The 20,000-nt window shown below is 43.5% G+C and overlaps 1 protein-coding gene across 2 annotated transcripts; it reads left to right on the top strand.

The window, feature by feature from the left end:
* Positions 1-402: 402 nt before the first annotated feature.
* LOC144193233 (uncharacterized) lies at positions 403-18,089 on the top strand. Of its 2 annotated transcripts, XM_077711993.1 has the most exons (3): positions 403-531; positions 13,498-13,681; positions 13,758-18,089. In XM_077711993.1, exon 3 carries the CDS (start codon positions 16,329-16,331, stop codon positions 17,199-17,201), a length of 873 nt encoding a protein of 290 aa, XP_077568119.1. In that variant the 5' UTR covers positions 403-531; positions 13,498-13,681; positions 13,758-16,328; the 3' UTR covers positions 17,202-18,089. The 2 variants fall into 2 exon arrangements, with proteins under 2 accessions (XP_077568119.1, XP_077568118.1); XM_077711992.1 differs by having other exon boundaries at positions 13,498-18,089.
* Positions 18,090-20,000: the final 1,911 nt, after the last annotated feature.

Raw genomic sequence — 20,000 nt, forward strand, 5'->3', positions numbered from 1 at the left:
TGGTCCTGATGATCAGCTCCAGACTACTGAGCGACTGCGGATCAGCTTGGAAGAGGGATTCCGCCTCAGTTTGCGGAAGGTCCTCACCTTGTGTGGGCTTCCTGTGTGTGGTTCCAGCTTTATCTAGGTCCACAATGTGTTTTCCTGTGTCTGTGCTTGCTACTGCTACAAACAGAATTTCCCAAATATGGGATGATTAAAGCTTAATCTATTCTGATCTTATCTAATTATAGCTGGTCATAATGTCAAATAACCTCACGGTGTTATTATAATATTGAAAGAAAAAAATACCAAACATTAACAAACTAAAATCCGTGACTACCCAAAATATTGGTAAACGACTGCTCAGCTCTTATGCATTTTTTTTACCATGATCTTTGTTTTTGACTTATTTTTCAGAGTGGAGGCATCTACATGTATGCAAATCAGAAGGGCTGTGATGGAGACCGGCTGTATTATGATGGTTGTGCCATGGTAGCTATAAATGGGGACCTTGTGGCACATGGATCACAGTTTTCCTTGAATGATGTCGTAAGTCTGAAAATGAAACGTAACTACTTTTCACTGGGGTTAGATCTGATATTGAATTGAATACCTTTATTGTCTTACAAGTAAAATGAGATTTAAAGCTACTCCATGAAGTGCACACAAGTAGTCATAAAAATCATTTCTAAACAATGAAAAATAAGTGAGGTAAGAGAAGTGACTAACGTGATTAGCAACACATGAGATAGCTATGGTCTGTCATTGCAAGTGTCAAAATGCAAGATAAAAATTAGCAGTGGTAAGAATGAAGTAGAAGTCTGAGAACATTCCTTATGATGATGATCTGGCAATATTATGACATTTTATTTTTTAGTACAATGCCACTACTTAATTGAGTCTAGATTAGGTCTTTGGTACAAAACTTGAGTTGAGTATAGTTACGACACTTGGGAAGAAACTGTCCCTGAGTCTGTTTATTTTGGCTGGAATTGTCCTGTTGCGCAGCTCATTGAAGAGATGGAAACCATGATGCGCATTGTCTCTTGTGACGGTCTTTGCCCTTTTATCTTGCATAAAACGTGAAACGTGCCCATCACTGCTCGCTCGGGGTACGGCCATCTTAGTGAGGTCGGGGCGTTCCCGTTGTTGTTGTTGAATCACCTGAGGATAATCCTCAGAATCGCTAGACTCGCGTGTGGGAGGCTCCGTAGTTCTCCGAAAGAGAGTCCCAGCCGGCGGTGGTAACGGGCATTCTGAAGTGCTGAGCACCGGAGCCAGAGATGCTCGGCCGATTCTTCTTCTTCACCGCAGAGACGGCACCGATCATTTTCGCACTTCCCCGTCAAATGTTGCCATCTTCAGAGGGAGGGATGGTGGCCGGACCGGAATCGGATAAGGTCATGAAGGTCTTTCTTGGGTAGCTGGGACTCTTCCTCCGGATTGGGACGGGAGGATGTGAGGGAAATGACGAGGGGATGGGTTGATGAGGGGGGTTTGCAGCTCCTGTGAATAATAGCTAAGCGTGTTTGTTGTTCTAGCGGAGCCGTTGGTTGGGGGAGGGTGGAGCCAAGTTCCGCCTGCCCATCTGCTATGTCATTGCCTGTGAGATTGCAGTGACCGGGGACCCAGATTAGCTGGATCTTTTTGGATGGGGGGAAAGGCCGCAAATTTGGAGTTTAGGGCAATGGTGGGGGGGGGGGGGTCAAGGTTGTTCAGGTTATTGAGGGCTACAAGGAGAGATTTGCAATCTGTGATGATGGAGGCTGAGGTCCAGTCGTCATTCTGCCCGAGCCAGTCAATGGCTGCGTTCAGTGCAGTCTTTTCGGCTTGGTAAGAGCTGCTAAGGGAACCTGTTGGTGCGTGCCAGGAGTGGATCAGGGAGTCGCCTCGAAAGACTGCTACTCCAGCTCCTCCATTCTCCGTATTTTAGTGGGTGGAGCCGTCGGTGTAGATGTATAGGTCAGTTTTATCTAGTGCCGCAATAGTTTTGGTGGCTGCGTCTAACTGTTGGGTGGGGGATGAGGATTTCTGTATGGGTGTAAAATGAATAGGTGGAGGGAGAGGCGGTGGCCACTGAATATTAGGGTTGTATACGGTCTCCGCGCCTGCCGGGATGAGGTTGAGGTCGTGCGTAGTTGACCCGTAACTGTCCGTGCCGCGTCCGACTGTGCCCTCTCTAGCTTTGGATTGAATTGGATTGGATTGGATAACTTTATTCATCCCGTAATCGGGAAATTTCTTTGTTGCAATAGGAAGGGGGTGAGGTTGCAGGAATAGGAAAGGCATTATACACAAATAGGTACTTAATAGTAAGTTAATAAATAAATACATGATTAAATATATAAATAGGTAACTGTGTTGCTGAGATATATATATACATACACATACATATATATAGAAGCACATCTATACTGTATCCGAATTCAGGAGGTCCTAACCCACAGCCTTTTTTGAGTTAAAGAGCCTGACGGCTGATGGGAGGAAGGATCTGCAGAAGCGCTCCTTCCTGCAGTGAGGGTACCGCAGTCTACTGCTAAAGGAGCTTCGAAGGGACTCCACCGACTCGTGCAGGGGGTGGGAGGTGCTGTCCATGATGGACCTCATCCTGGTCAGCATCCTCCGCTCTCCCATTTCCTCCACAGAGTCCAAAGGACAGCCCAGAACAGAGCTGGCCCTCCTGATCAGCTTGTTCAGCCTGTTCCTGTCCCTTTCCGTGCTCCCACTTCCCCAACAGACCACTGCATAAAACACAGTAGATGCCACCACAGTGTCATAGAAGGTCCTCAACAGTGACCTGCACACACCAAAGGACCGTAGGCTCCTCAACAGGTAGAGGCGGCTCTGGCCCCTTCTGTACAGGGCATCTATGTTTGTGGACCAGTCTAGTCTGCTGTTGAGGTGAACACCCAGGTACTTCAAGTTCTCCACGATTTCAATGTCTTTACCCTGGATGTTCACCTGAGTGGTCTGTTGAGGTGTCCTCCGAAAGTCAACGACCATTTCCTTTGTCTTACTGGTGTTGATGTGCAGGTGGTTTTGCCTACACCAGTCGACAAAGGCTGTGATGACTCCCCTGTACTCCAGGTCGTTCCCGTCAGTCACTCGTCCAACAATGGCGGTGTCATCGGAGAATTTCTGGAGGTGGCAGGTGTCTTCTGGATGTTGGTTGAAGAGGCCCATGGTGCCCACTGATAGGTTCATTAATAATGACCCTTCTTTGTAATTATCAATAACTGCAGGCAGACATCTTATTCAATTATTGACATTTAATTAAATAGATTGGATCACAGATAAGAACCTTAAGGGAGGATGTCTTCAAAAGTATCCTCTCGAACAGTATTTCGCGTACGGCTTTAAGGCATTTGGATATAAACAATCATGCCTTCATTTGACCTAACAATCATATAACAATTACATAAAGAAGCCCGAAGTGTGTCACGACGGTTATGAAAGTGGCAGATATCCCTAATCCTTGCCCGATACTGGGTGAGATGTAGCATAAACAATCCTTGGATAAGAAGTCCATGTGAGAGTGGACCAGGTGTCTTTTTATAACCTTGAGCCGAACAATAGAAAGACTGATTTAATGATTTAACATAAAAATGAATTATTACACATGTATAATAGTAATACAGAATAAACCCAACATTCCCCCATTTTTATATGTATGTTATTATTCATTTCTTATTAATCACGAAATGGTAATCTCGGGTGACTGCGATTTTTCCCGCTGACTCCCATGGCTGTTCTGAAAGAGAAAGAACATAATCATATTCGTCCAATTGGTCCTCGGAATTACCGTACTCCTGGACCTCGCTGCTTTCCCCGGTACGTTTCATAAGCAGACATATACTTAGTGTAATTTAGAATTTGTAGGGGCAATTGCAGTAGTTATAAGTCGGCTTAGCAAGGAGCGCAAACAGGGGATAAGACAACACCCATACAATGTCAAGGTAGTAGCATATATGGCTACAGAACACAACAGATTGGGCCAAATCCTTACATTTTCCAAAGGTCTTATACCCCCAGTCTGTTAAGCGGACAATTCTACTCCAGACTGCCTTTTGCTTATTGCGGTTTTAAGGTCTGCAGGCCACTAATGACCCTGGTTAGGGACCCATCGGGTGACGTGTTGTTCGGTATGAAGGTGCAACATTGTTTTCCAAACATTTTGCACACACGCCCCCTTGCTCCGTAAGGAGCATCTCCACCGCTATGCGATCCTGGAACGCCATCAGACTGGTGGCTGCCCGTCACTCCTTTATGGCCACGAATCCCTGTTCAGTATAATTTCCAAGGTTTTGGACATTGTAATGCAGGTAATTCATCTCATCAAACCCAATATAAAAGAGTTCCCTATAGTTTTATGGTATTGCAATAATATTTCCAATCAATATTGGTGTTTCTTATTAAGTCATAACGTTTATCTTACCCATTCCCTCAATGTTTCAATTGAGACCACCCTTTTTCCAAAGTAGCTCCACATAGTGCTTTCCCCTCTTTTTTACACTCCATTAACTGCACCCAATTATCCACCGTTTGGGAAAACCCTGTTTCAGAAATAAATTTCACAAGTTAATATGTCTGTCCAAGCTTTCCAATCTTGACCAATTTCTGCAACAAGGCTTTTCCCAATCTCCAATTTTGGGCTGTTAATGTACCGCACATTTCCCACCATAGATTGATCCCTTGTATGGCAACCGGGACGTTGCAATCTCGATTGCATATCTGGAAATTTGATTTAGTAGGTAATGTTAATCAAATGTAAATGTGAATGTTTCTTGGTTTACCCTCCCTTAAGAAGGTGTATCCTCAATTGAAACGCCTCCGCCTTTCTCTCCAACTGGAGAAAACAACCCTACTGTGGAGACGAATAGAATCACAATCATCATTAATCTCATTGCCCCAAAAGCAATAATTGTTTTCAACATGACTTTTTGTCTTTGTTCAGGGAGTTTTCCTCTTGAAACGTTTCAATTTAGACAACCTTCTTACCGTGGGAAAGGTGCATCCGTGTCCCCTTTTAGTTACATGGACCCTCCCACTTTGCGTTGCTCCGATGTTTCTTCTTTTATGCTGCGTATTAGCACCCAGTCTTCAAGAATCACCGTCACTTCGTCCGTTTCCTGTTGAGAAGCAAAATCTCCCTCTGATCGCCTAAATTCGGTGTGTTTTTTCTAAAGATTTCCTCACGTAGTCTGCTAGATTTGCCTTATCATCCAATTCTCACCGTGTAGTGAATAATAGCAATTTGTAAGGTCTACCAAACAGGACTTCATACAAGGTCCGCCAATCGTGGATGGTAGGGCGCAATAATTTCGCAACGAAATATGAAACCTAGTGTCAATTTCTTCAATTATTTTATTAACAAAGTGGGTGCCATTATCCCTATAGTTAGTTTCTGGAATTCCATATCTTGGAATGATATCTTACTTAATTCAATAAAATGTAAATGTATCTTTTGAAATGGATATATAGCATATAGATTTAAACCATAAGCATTGTAGTGCTGTTGTAGCAAGGCCACCACCCCCCCTTGTCGAGACATAGGACATAGGATGTTCATTCTTCTAAGGATTTCATTGATGGATCTGAAAATACAACTTCAGGATTAGGTTAAGAAAGAGAGATAAATGTAATAGGAAATAGATTTATAACTGGACTGCAGAATGGGAAGAGAGCTCAAACAGCTGCGAACATGCTTACTGTCTGTCGTCCTCGCAAGTGTCTGAATGAACAGTGGGTCAGTCTTTATATAGGAAGACAGCGTAATATTTCTAAGACAGTGATGTAGGACAGAGTTTATGTAAACAAACCTTTGGGCTAATATTGTTAGACATTTGCAGGTATAAGTTGTTTGCAAACACAATATTTTTATAGCTCACACAAACTGCCGCAGCCTATCTTATATTGCGCGATTCGAACAAACATTTCCAAAGCGAGTTGGCCACATCGCACAATACAAGGAAACAATTGCAAACCCTTTTAGCCAGCCTATCTTACATTGTGCAAGGGGAACAAACAATTGGAAGGCCAGCTAGTTAGATACAGTTAGTTACATTCCACTGACAAACAATTGTGAAACCAATTTGGCCACATGGCTTGACATGTGCAAACAATTATTAAGCCAGTTTGCAGGTCTATCTCACAGTCATCTCGAACTTCTGTTTGGAAAGCACATTCAGAAAGTGTTATATCCGATTGTATTTTCCTCGAGTTTTACTTATCTAGCCATTCGTTCTAACCTTTTGCAAGAAGGCTGACAATAAATTCATTATAAAAGAGATCCCTATGGTTATTGGCATTACTTCCTGAGCAATCAATATTGGAGTCACCTCATTCTCGTCCTTTTATTTCTTCAGAAGGTTTTTCTCACCCGACTGCTCAAACCTTACAGTGCGAAAGGTGGATCCACATCCCTTCTCGGCTATTTTTATGTCTGCTGGTTGGTCAGCTACACTTGGTATGGACATTCCCACTTTGGGTCGTGCCGGTGCTTCTTTTTGCTCCAACTGAGCACCCAGGCTCCTACCACTGTTGGTCCACTCCGTTCCCTGTTGAGAAGCACAATCTATCTCGGGTTCAATGCGTTTTTGTCAAGATTATTCTCCTAGTCATTCAGATTACCCTTGTCATCCAGTTCCCATTGTTTAGTGAATAATGGCGATCTGCATGGCCTACAAAATAGTTTTTCATATGGGTTGAACTCGTTATGTTAATGTGTAATTTTACCAAATGAACGCATTTAGTCTTTTTGTTTTTTCAGTCTATCTTTCATAGTACCACAAATAGAAGAGCCCGGCGTTCCGGGCTCTAGTAAGGCTTGGGAGTAGTGATGGTTCGTGTGTGTGGGGGGTCAAAGTTGGTGCTATTGGAAGCCTGCCTTTACAATCAACTGTTTACTCCTTATTTGTTAATGTTCCATGCATGTTCATTCCCATATAAGAACTCCAGCAAGACCCACTTGTTCTCAGTCAGTAGAATGTATTAGCCTGACAGAGGAGTCACACATTTTATCCTATCCTCGGCTTGCTGAAGATAGATTTGATAGAATGCCGAAGTCTCTTTCTCCCGCATACGCCGTTATGAAAAATGAAAAAAATGAAAATCAGACAAAGGCATTGTCGTCATCATTGACTTGACAAAAAGCCTAGTAGTCATCATACCCTCAGCAGCGTATGACGAAATTGTATAGTGCTTCTCCACAAGTTCGTCTTCCCAGGCCAGACACATTTATGACATTTATTTATGACATATTCATACTTGTTAGGTCTCCGCCTTGAGCGCCATTTTCCGGCGACTACAAGTTGCCTCACCGATGCCAACAAGAATAAGATGGATCACTTACCTCTCAGTCTTTATACTTACCCTCCCTCAGTCATCCTGTGGAAGGTAGATCTGCACCAAACGACCTTCCTGTTACTTCAATTCGACTTGACTTAATTTCATAGTAGGGATATGTGTAGTCGTCACGTCACGTGTTGCTGCAGGTTCAGAGATCTGATGGCTGTTGGGAAGAAGCTGTCCTTGAGCCTGTTTGTTCGTGCTTTGTAGGACCTATAGCATCTGCCAGATGGAAGCAACTGGAACAGGCCGTGTCCAGGGTGGTATGGGTCTCCAACAATGGACCCGGCTCTTCTGAGGTATCGGGGGTTGGCAATGTCTTCTAGTGATGGCAGAGAGCAGCCGACGATCTTCTGGGCAGTGTTTATCACCCTCTGTATGGCTTTTTTGTCTGCTGCCGTGCTTCCGGTATACCACACTGTAATGCCGTAAGTCAGAATGCTCTCCGCAGTGGCTCTGTAGAAGGTTGCCAGAAGCTTGGTGTCCAATTTGTCCCTTCTCAGTACCCTGAGAAAGTGGAGTCGTTTCTGGGCCTTCTTCACTAACACTGTGGTGTTTGTGGACCAGGAGAGCCTATCCGTGACGTGGACTCCCAGAAATTTGAAGGATTGGACCCTGTCTACACATACTCCGTTAATGAGGAGTGGGGCCAGGTCTGTGCTGCGCTTGCGAAAGTCCAGGATTATTTCTTTAGTCTTTGTGGTATTCAGTGTAAGATTGTTCGCCGAGCACCAAGAAGACAGTTTGTCGACCTCGTCTCTGTAAGCTGACTCATCCCCGCCTGAGATGAGTCCGATCACAGTGGTGTCATCGGCGAATTCGATGATAGAGTTTGACTGGTGGGCTGGTGTGCAGTCGTATGTGTACAGGGAGTACAGGAGAGGACTCAGTACACAGCCTTGTGGTGAGCCAGTGTTCAGTGTAATGGAGGAAGAGAGGTGTGGACCCATTCTGACAGTTTGTGGTCGACCAGTCAAGAAGTTCTTTATCCAGCAGCAGATTGAAGAGGATAGTCCAAGGTGGTAGAGTTTGTCCTTCAGGATGTCCGGCTTGATGGTGTTGAAGGCTGAGCTATAGTCTATGAAAAGCATCCTCACATAGTTCCCCTGGTGCTCCAGGTGGCTCAGTGCTGTGTGAAGAGCCACGGCGATAGCATCCTCAGTGGACCTGTTTTCCCTATAAGCAAACTGGTGCGGGTCAACTGAGGGGGGGATTGTCTTTCTGATGTGTCGGGCCACCAACTTTTCAAAGCACTTCATGATCACAGGCGTGAGAGCAACAGGCCTGTAATCGTTCAAGCTGCCGATGGTTGGCTTTTTGGGGACAGGAATGATGGTGGCAGATTTAAGGCAGGCAGGAACGATGGATTGTTGCAAGGACCGATTGAAAATGTCCGTGAAGACTCCTGCCAGCTGTTCAGCACAGGCTTTGAGCACCATGCCAGGTATTCCGTCTGGACCAGCAGCCTTCCTGGTGTTCACAGACTGCATTTCCAGTCTAACTTCCTGTTCCTGAAACTCCAGTGGATCGTCGCAGGGTGGTGGTGGGAGTGTTGACACTTGGTTTGATTTGTCAGATTCAAAGCGGGCAAAGAAATGGTTCAGTTCCTCCGCTAGTGAGACATTCGTGTTTACAGACATAGAATTGTTCTTGTAGTTAGTGATATGTCGTATTCCCTGCCACATCTTCTTTGGGTTGTTTTCTTTGAAGTGCTCTTCGATTTTCTTAGTATGAAAAAATGAAAATCAGACATAGGCATTGTCGTCATCATTGACTTGACAAAAAGCCTAGTAGTCATCATACCCTCAGCAGCGTATGACGAAATTGTATAGTGCTTCTCCACAAGTTCGTCTTCCCAGGCCAGACACATTTATGACATTTATTTATGACAAATTCATACTTGTTAGGTCTCCGCCTTGAGCGCCATTTTCCGGCGACTACAGGTTGCCTCACCGATGCCAACAAGAATAAGATGGATCACTTACCTCTCAGTCTTTATACTTACCCTCCCTGAGTCATCCTGTGGAAGGTAGATCTGCGCCAAACGACCTTCCTGTTACTTCAATTCGACTTGACTTAATTTCATAGTAGGGATATGTGTAGTCGTCACGTCACGTGTTGCTGCAGGTTCAGAGACCTGATGGCTGTTGGGAAGAAGCTGTCCTTGAGCCTGTTTGTCCGTGCTTTGTAGGACCTGTAGCGTCTGCCAGATGGAAGCAACTGGAACAGGCCGTGTCCAGGGTGGTATGGGTCTCCAACAATGGACCCGGCTCTTCTGAGGTATCGGGTAGTATATGCTGCCTTGGCCTTCTTTATGCCCCTTTTCAGCTCTGCTCTGGCAGCTCTATACTTTCTTTTGTCCCCCGATCTGTAGGCGGTGTTACGGCATTTGATAAGTGCTTGCGTCTCTTTGGTCATCCAGGGTTTTTGATTAGGAAAAACTCGTATCCGTTTGTTTGTAGTGACGTTGTCAATGCCGTTTCTGATGTAGGAGAGTACATTTTCTGCATAGTCCAGGAGGTCGTTGTGTTCAAAAAGTTCCCAGTTGGTGCGGGAAAAGCAGTCCTGCAGTTTAGAAAGAGCGTTCTCGGGCCAAGTTTTTATTGACTTTATTTTTGGCTTTGTCTGCGTTCGGAGTGTGTTGTACGCAGGGGTTAGAGATATACAAAGATGGTCTGATCCAGCTAGATGTGGGAGAGGATCAGCTTTATAGGCATGTTTGATGTTCGAGTAGACATGGTCGAGAATTTTGTCTTGTCTTGTATTGCATTTGACATATTGGATGAACTTAGGTAGGGCAGTCTTTAAACTTGCTTTGTTGAAGTCACCAGCGACAATAAAGGCTCCATCAGGGTGGTCGAGCTGTTGTTTATTTACAGCCGTTAGCAGTAAGTCGACAGCCGTGTTGACATTAGCGTTTGGAGGTATGTAGATAGCCGTTACTATGACGACCGTTAGCTCCCTCGGTAGGTAGTATGGTCTGCATCGTATTGCCAATAGCTCCAAATCCGGAGAGCAGTGGGTGTCAATGATCTTGCTGTTACAGCACCATTCGTTGTGTATGTACATGCATAGTCCACCGCCTTTGCTTTTTTCTGTTAGTTCTTTGGAACGATCGTTCCGAAAAAGCGTTCGGCTAGCTAGCGATAGCGCAGCGTCGGGTATATGCTGGTGTAGCCATGTTTCCGTGATGAGAATAATGTTGCAATACCTTACGAAGCTGTTGGTAGCAACTCGAAGTTCCAACTCATCCATTTTGTGGGTAATGGATCGGGCATTTGTCAGAAAGATAATAGGAAGCGGGGTTCGGAATGGTTGTTGTCTTAGCCTAACCGTTAAGCCCGACCGACAACCCCGTTTCTGTTTTCTCTCTCTTCGTCGTCTACGTCGTACTTTTGGAGGGCTGGATATCCACTGAGATCCCGGAGGTCTCCGGATGTTCTTGGGGATATCGAAGGTCATAGATTTAGGTTTCTTGCCTTTCCTTCCGACAGTGATTAGGTCTTGGCGACTATAGAAAAGGGAACGAACTGAAGAGCAGTGAGCCGCTGCACCCGTGCGCGCCGCCATCTTGTTATACAACTTGAAGACAATGGAAAGCCCCATCCTCCCCCGTCCTGTCAGCCAACTTTAATGTTTATTTCTATTTTCCTGTTACTTCCCATCGATTGTAAAAGTCAGGTTGAAGGCGGGGCAAATAGAGCAGACCCGGCCGGAAGAATGGTATAAAAATGTAAAATAAAATTTGAATTATGTTTAGTGTAAGGTTAGATTAAATTATTTTTTTGAGTGTCTGCATCGTAATCCAAGTTCATTTAAATTTGTTTGATATTAAACAAACGTTTTGCCGTGCAGAAAAAAGTGACCCCCATCTCTCTCTCTTTCCCCCCTTCAAAAATTAAAGTTAGGTTTACTTTCTATTCCCTTCGAAATTATCTGAAAATGATGCACACAAATGTCATCACATTAGTATAACGCACTACCACTTGGCAACGAGAAGTAATATTATACTCATAATAATAATAGTTCCGCCGTTCAGAGAATGACGAGAAAAAAAACATTGAAAAAAATGCAACGCTCCACCCAGTGCTCGTAGATATCTGTTATACACGAAAGAAATGTGACAAAAAAAACTGTGCGTCACAATGATAAACAGCCTCTCATGTCTTGGCCACCTGGCTTTCTCGTATCTCGAAATTTGTCTCGTATCTCGAGATAATTATTTGGTTGAAATTTTACTCGTATCTTGAAATGTTCATATGTCGGGGTGTTCGTATGTAGAGGTACCACTGTAATGTAAAACTAAAAATTCTGACACCTTCCTACACACGGGGTGTTGTAAAATGTGAACAGGGAAGGTAGGGGGTAACTGATAATCTTTTTATGCGATGTTGATCACCCTCTGCGGGTTGAAGGTGAGTTGCTCCTTCCCGAAGACTTTCAGGAAACGTAGCTTCTGCTCCGCCTTCTTGACCTTTATAGTAGTGTTTGCTGCCCAAGAGAGGTCAGCAAAGATATGGACCGCCAGGAATTTGAAGGATTCGACTCGCTCCACACATTCGTTGTTAATATAGAGGCGGCAGAAGAGGCATTTTTTCTGTGAAAAGTACAGGATGAGCTATCTGGTTCTTGAAACGCCATGTTGTTAAGAGCGCACCACTCGCTGAGTCCTCATCTTTAGGCTGTTTTATTCCCCTCTGTGATCATCCCCACCACTGTTGTGTCATCTACAAATGTCATAATGATGTTCCCTGTGTGTGTGGGTCTGCAGTCATGTGTGTGGAGCGAGTAAGGTATTGGACTCAGCAAACAGCCTTGGGGCGAGTGAGTGCTGATTGTGCGGGCTGGGGTCGGTTGACCAGAAAGTCCTTAATCCAGGAACAGGTGGAGGGTGGGAGCCCTATGTTTGCCAATTTGGGGATAAAAATGATCGGTATTACTTTGTCAATGGGTGAGCTGTGGTCAATGAAGAGCAATCCGACATATCTCTCCCTTTTCTCATGGTGGTTATGTGCATCATGGTTATAGCTTCTGCAGTGGATCTATTTGGACCATATGCAAACTGATGAGGCTCATGGATGAGGGAAAGGCAGGCTTTAATGTGCTTCAGTACCGGTGTTTCAAATTCACTTTGTCATGATTAGAGTGGATGCTACTGGGCGGAAATCTTCCATATTGTTTATGGGTGACTTCTTGGGCACTGGGATGCTGTTGGCTGATTTTAACCAGGCTAGGTTGGTAGCTTGTTCTAGTGAAAGGTCGAAAATGTTAGTGATAGTGATAGTTGATCAGCACATGCCTTGGTTACTTTCCCTGATATTCCCTCCTGTCCTTGGCCTTCCTGGGCTTGACAAGATAGACCACACATCTAGTGTCCATTGCCTTCATGGTACGTGGGATGGTTTCAGAAGTTGGTGTGGGACGTAAAAGTCGTTGAGGTGGTGTGACTGAGTGCTGGGCTCGGGACTCAGAGGGCAAAAGTCAAAACTATTTTATTACATGTTTTCACGACCAGGACCTATTTGTATTGAAATTGCCAACATCCGCTGCAATCAAGTATTGTATTTGGAATTCCTATCTGTTCTTACAAAATGTGGTTTACCTTGGTGTCACCCCATGTGCTTCTGTAAGTGTCAAATGTCTCATACTTAAGCATTTTGCGTTCTTCCCATTTTTTATTTTCAATGAAAATCTTCAATTTAAGACAAATCTTATCAATTTCAAATCCAGTAAAATTTCAGATTAATCACAAATTTAAAATTACCGTATTTACTCATATACAACCCGCTTTTGTCAGACAAAAAATTATGACCGAATCGATGGTACGACGCTATGACATCAGGACGCACAACAATGCGGCCGATACAGTCGGTCATTTATTTCAAAATAGAACAAAGATAAACTAAATTCATTTTGATGTCTATGAAGGAGATTAAAAAAAACTGCATATCTTGTATAAAACATGCTCCCTCGGGGCATGGCTATCTTATCTAGGTGGGCTGGGGTGCCCATCTTACCTAGGGTGCTGCCGTTGTTGTTGTTGTTGTTGTTGTTAAATCACCTCAGCCGCCTGAGGATGGTCCTCAGATGTGGTAGACTGCCTTGGGTGAGGGAGACGAGTTCTGACATTGTTTGACCGATCTGACGTTGGTGTCGTTCTGCGAGCAGTGCCGGACACCGCAGCCAGAGAAGTTCCGACGATTCCTCCTCCTCGCCGCACAATCTGCAGCCAGGATCTTCTGTCTTCCCCGTGAGGTGTTTCCACCGTCGTGGACAATTTTGACAGCAGATGGGGGTGGTTCCTCTCGGAATCTTTTGTGGGCACACGGAGCATCGAGCGTCGTTGGCGACTGTAGGTTGATGTCGTGGTTCGGCGGTTTCCCCCCGACAAAGCCGACACAGGAAGCCTATGGGACTCTTTTGCTTAGGTCGAGTCAGGCCAGTGCAACGTTTGTGGAAGGAGCGTCGACAACCCGGACAGTCGATTGGAGGTTGGTCACGACGAAATCCCTTGCCACACCATGGACATGGTGGGCCCGGGTTACTCTCGATGTCGCCCGCTAGTAGGAGAAGATCACGGAGATGCAGCGCGGGACGTGCAGCTCCGTCGGCCGAAAAAACTTGGTGAGTTCTCCCTTGTGGCAGTCTGGGTGTGGCAGATCTGGATTTGTATAGCCGTCTCCGAAGAGCTGGCTTGACACGACACGCCGCGGGAAGGCTCCAGTTGTCTGCATATTGTGTCGCGGGCGCTGCCGTCTAAACCTAGTTAAAGGTGCTCTGACTGGCCAGATGCAAGTAGCGTTGATTTCGAAATTTAAAAAAAAAATGTTCTTAGATTTTTTTTGTTTTATTTTTTGATCGAAAGTGACAACTATTGGAGTAATATGAATCATCGAAAGAATTGATATATTTTGACATTAGAAGCAATATTGCTGCCACAATATCTTAAACTTCTGGTATGAAAATTTTAATTTCTGTAATTAGAAAGCATTAGGTTGTCATCAAGATAGACTTTCTTTTTTCAAATTGAATAATTTGATATTTTTCATTTCTAAAGACAAGCATATTAACTCCCTTATGATATTGACCCTAATGATGTGCTTTTTATTCATACAGTACAGTGGTACGTTGACTTACAATCGTAATCCGTTCCGAGACTGTGATCGTATGACAAGCATATCGTCACTCAAACGGACGTTGAAATGAATTGAAAACAAATTAATTTGTTCCAACCCTCTGAAAAAACACAGAACACAGGATATTAGATTAGAAATTAGGTTTTATTTATTCTAATTCGCCATATATTGACAAAGTAATAAATAACGAGTGGTTTAATAGTAATAAAATCCGTTTAATAGATGTAAAATTAGATGCATTTGGCAAAGGAGAGAGACAATGACACACGGAGGTGGGGGCTGTTCGGGGAGACTTTATCCACGGCAACAACGCACTCGTAAGCGAACAAACACATTTAATTAACTTGGATAACTATGTACAGACACTCAACTTTTAATGTAAGTTCACACATAACTGAATTCTAATTTTGTTTTAATATTTTTTTTACCTTAGTTCTATGGGTTGACACCACCCGGCCGTTTTGCCTGAGTCTTCAAAACGAACGCATCAAGCGTTGTTAGAAACTTGCCTCCCCTTTGAAAAGTTTCGAAAATGACGCACACAAATATCAGCACAATACGCGTAATCCAAGCTATGAATGTCCTCCTAGACATCTTTTTCCCAAAAAAGACCAGTTTCATCGCAGTTGAAAACTTGCTTGGGGATGTAACTTTCCTCGGCGATAATGAAGGCAAATGTCTTGATGCCTCCTTCTGCTTAAGGATGGTGGAAATGGTTGACGTATTCCTCTCGTATTGCCTAGCGAGTAACACGTACCCCTTCATTTTTCAATTATTTTGCGTTTCGTGTCCATTGTGAACGCCTTTTTCTTTGCAGAATTCTGCCGATCCATAGTAATATTGTTTATCTGGTATGTAAATGTGACCAACGCGGCGGGAAAAGCTGGCGGGTGGGGAGATGCAAAGTCCAGTGGTCGTAGAAATATTTTATACACGAAAGAGATGCAAAAAAGACAGTGCCATGGCCACCTGGCTTGGTCGCATCACGGAATTTTGATCGTATCTCGGGCAAATTATTAGATCGAAATTTTCATCGTAAGACAAGAATGTCATATGCCGAGACGGTTGTATCACAAGGTTCGACTGTATCTCAGAAATACCACGATAGGATTTTTTTAAAGATTTTCCCCTCAAAGTAAAACATTTGTACTCCCAATTAAAACCATAGTTATGGAGGTGAAAGTTGGGGTTTATACGCGAGAAATTGTAAAATTAAAAAACTTCAAGGCAATTTTAATGGTGCGCCTTTTTTCCCGCGGGTGACTTTTATGCGAGTAAATACCGGAGCACCTGCATTATCTGCTTCACGGAGACCTGGCTGGATGAGCGAATACCAGACTCTCTCATCTCCTTGGATGGCTTTCAGCTGGTGAGGGCGGACAGGGACGCTGAGGAGAGCGGTAGGAAGAAAGGTGGGGGACTAGCTGTCTTTATTAACAGTAGATGGTGCAGTCCTGGGCATATTACTGTGAAGGAGCAATTTTGCACTCGAGATATCGAGCTAGTAGCTGTTAGCATCAGGCCGTTTTACATCCCCCGTGAGTTCTCGCACGTCATCATAATAACTGTATATACCTCCTTCGGCCGATGCGGCAGTGGCTCGTGAGCTGCTCCACACTACTCTGTCCCGGCTACAGACGTCACACCCCCAGTCTCTCCTTCTTATCTCTGGTGATTTTAACCATGCTCCCTTGACTTCGACTCTCCCCACCTTCACTCAGTATGTGAAGTGCTGCACCAGGTAACAAAAAAACTCTGGACCTGCTGTATGCCAACACAAAGGAGGCATACAGCTCAGTCCCCCTTCCCCCACTGGGCCGCTCAGACCACAACCTGGTTCATCTGATCCCTACCTACATCCCTATGGTGAGGAAAATAAAACCTACCACGAGGATCATACAAAGATGGGCCGAGGAGACCAGCATGGTACTGAGGGACTGTTTCGAGACAACCGACTGGGAGGTGCTGTGCAAATCACATGTGGAAGACATCGACAGCTTGACCCACTGCATCACAGATTACATTCACTTCTGTGTGGAGAACATCGTACCCTCCAAGAAGTTCCGTTGTTACTCCAACAATAAGCCGTGGGTCACCAGGGATCTAAGGGCCCTCCTGAACAAGAAGAAGAGGGCTTTTAGGTCTGGGGATAAGGAGAGTCTCAAAACGGTCCAGAAGGAGCTGAAGAGAGAGATAAGGAGGGGAAAGACCAGCTACAGGAGGAGGCTAGAGAAGCAACTCAAAAGAGGCAACACCAAAGAGATCTGGAGGAGCTTGAGGACCATCTCGGGCCTTGGAGGCAACAGTGGGAGAGGCCCGGAGTCCGGAGACGATGAGTGGGCCAATGAACTGAATCAGTTCTTTAACAGATTCAGCCCTGCCCCTGCTCCCCTGACCCCCCAGACCAGAAGCAACTCTACCCCCTTGTTCTCCTCTTCCTCCCCCCTTCCCCCCCTATTCCACCGGTCTCTGCATCACTGTCGATCAGGTGACAAAACAACTAAAGAAGATCGAGGCAAGGAAGGCTACCGGTCCAGACAGCCTCAGCTCCAGACTACTGAGAGAGTGTGCGGATCAGCTTGGCACAGTGATTCTGCATATTTTCAACCTCAGCCTCAGTCTGCAGAAGGTCCCCAACTTGTGGAAAACTTCCTGTGTGGTCCCAGTCCCAAAGACTGCAAACCCAAGGGAGCCAAACCACTTCAGGCCGGTAGCACTAACCTCTCACCGGCTTAAGACACTGGAGAGGATCATCCTCAACCACCTGAGCCCCCTGATAAATGCAGAGCTGGACCCTCTGCAGTTCGCCTATCGTCCAGGCATTGGTGTGAAAGATGCTACCACCTACCTGATGCACAGGTCTCTTTCACACCTGGAGAACGCGGGAAGCACGGTGAGAATGATGTTTTTGACCTCTCCAGTGCATTCAACACCATTCAGCCGGTCCTTCTGAGAGGGAAACTGGAGGTGGCTGGAGTAAGGAACCACCTAGCCGCATGGATCATCGACTTCCTCACCGACAGACCACAATATGTGAGACTTCAGGACTGTACGTCTGATGTGGTAACTTGCAGCACGGGGGCCCCACAAGGCACAGTGCTTTCCCCACTCCTCTTCTCCCTCTACACGTCAGACTTTAAACATAATACAGACACCTGCCACCTCCAGAAATTCTCCGATGACACCGTCATTGTTGGACGATTGACTGACGGGAACGACCTGGAGTACAGGGGAGTCATCACAGCCTTTGTCGACTGGTGTAGGCAAAACCCCCTGCACATCAACACCAGTAAGACAAAGGAAATGGTCGTTGACCTTCGGAGGACACCTCAACAGACCACTCAGGTGAACATCCAGGGTAAAGACATTGAAATCGTGGAGAATTTGAAGTACCTGGGTGTTCACCTCAACAGCAAACTAGACTGGTCCACAAACATAGATGCCCTGTACAGAAAGGGGCCAGAGCCGCCTCTACCTGTTGAGGAGCCTACGGTCCTTTGGAGTGTGCAGGTCACTGTTGAGGACCTTCTATGACACTGTGGTGGCATCTACCGTGTTTCATGCAGTGGTCTGTTGGGGAAGTGGGAGCACGGAGAGGGACAGGAACAGGCTAAACAAGCTGATCAGGAGGGCCAGCTCTGTTCTGGGCTGTCCTTTGGACTCTGTGGAGGAAGTGGGAGACGGAGGATGCTGACCAGGATGAGGTCCATCATGGACAGCACCTCCCACCCCCTGCACGAGTCGGTGGAGTCCCTTCGAAGCTTTTTTAGCAGTAGACTGCGGTACCCTCACTGCAGGAAGGAGCGCTTCCGCAGATCCTTCCTCCCATGAGCTGTCAGGCTCTTTAACCAAAAAAAGGCTGTGGGTGAGGACCTACTGAATTCTCATATAGTATACATGTGCTTCTATATATATGTATGTGTATGTGTGTATATATATATATATATATATATATATATATATATATATATATATATATATATATATATATATATATATATATATATATATATATATATATATCTATCTATCTATCTATCTATCTATCTATCTATCTATCTATCTATCTATCTATCTATCTATCTATCTATCTATCTATCTATCTATCTATCTATCTATCTATCTATCTATCTATCTATCTATCTATCTATCTATCTATCTATCTATCTATCTATCTATCTATCTATCTATCTATCTATCTATCTATCTATCTATCTATCTATCTATCTATCTATCTATCTATCTATCTATCTATCTATCTATCTATCTATCTATCTATCTATCTATCTATCTATCTATCTATCTATCTATCTATCTATCTATCTATCTATCTATCTATCTATCTATCTATCTATCTATCTATCTATCTATCTATCTATCTATCTATCTATCTATCTATCTATCTATCTATCTATCTATCTATCTATCTATCTATCTATCTATCTATCTATCTATCTATCTATCTATCTATCTATCTATCTATCTATCTATCTATCTATCTATCTATCTATCTATCTATCTATCTATCTATCTATCTATCTATCTATCTATCTATCTATCTATCTATCTATCTATCTATCTATCTATCTATCTATCTATCTATCTATCTATCTATCTATCTATCTATCTATCTATCTATCTATCTATCTATCTATCTATCTATCTATCTATCTATCTATCTATCTATCTATCTATCTATCTATCTATCTATCTATCTATCTATCTATCTATCTATCTATCTATCTATCTATCTATCTATCTATCTATCTATCTATCTATCTATCTATCTATCTATCTATCTATCTATCTATCTATCTATCTATCTATCTATCTATCTATCTATCTATCTATCTATCTATCTATCTATCTATCTATCTATCTATCTATCTATCTATCTATCTATCTATCTATCTATCTATCTATCTATCTATCTATCTATCTATCTATCTATCTATCTATCTATCTATCTATCTATCTATCTATCTATCTATCTATCTATCTATCTATCTATCTATCTATCTATCTATCTATCTATCTATCTATCTATCTATCTATCTATCTATCTATCTATCTATCTATCTATCTATCTATCTATCTATCTATCTATCTATCTATCTATCTATCTATCTATCTATCTATCTATCTATCTATCTATCTATCTATCTATCTATCTATCTATCTATCTATCTATCTATCTATCTATCTATCTATCTATCTATCTATCTATCTATCTATCTATCTATCTATCTATCTATCTATCTATCTATCTATCTATCTATCTATCTATCTATCTATCTATCTATCTATCTATCTATCTATCTATCTATCTATCTATCTATCTATCTATCTATCTATCTATCTATCTATCTATCTATCTATCTATCTATCTATCTATCTATCTATCTATCTATCTATCTATCTATCTATCTATCTATCTATCTATCTATCTATCTATCTATCTATCTATCTATCTATCTATCTATCTATCTATCTATCTATCTATCTATCTATCTATCTATCTATCTATCTATCTAT

Source organism: Stigmatopora nigra, unplaced genomic scaffold (genome assembly GCF_051989575.1).
Source record: "Stigmatopora nigra isolate UIUO_SnigA unplaced genomic scaffold, RoL_Snig_1.1 HiC_scaffold_272, whole genome shotgun sequence".
Classification (NCBI taxonomy): domain Eukaryota; kingdom Metazoa; phylum Chordata; class Actinopteri; order Syngnathiformes; family Syngnathidae; genus Stigmatopora; species Stigmatopora nigra.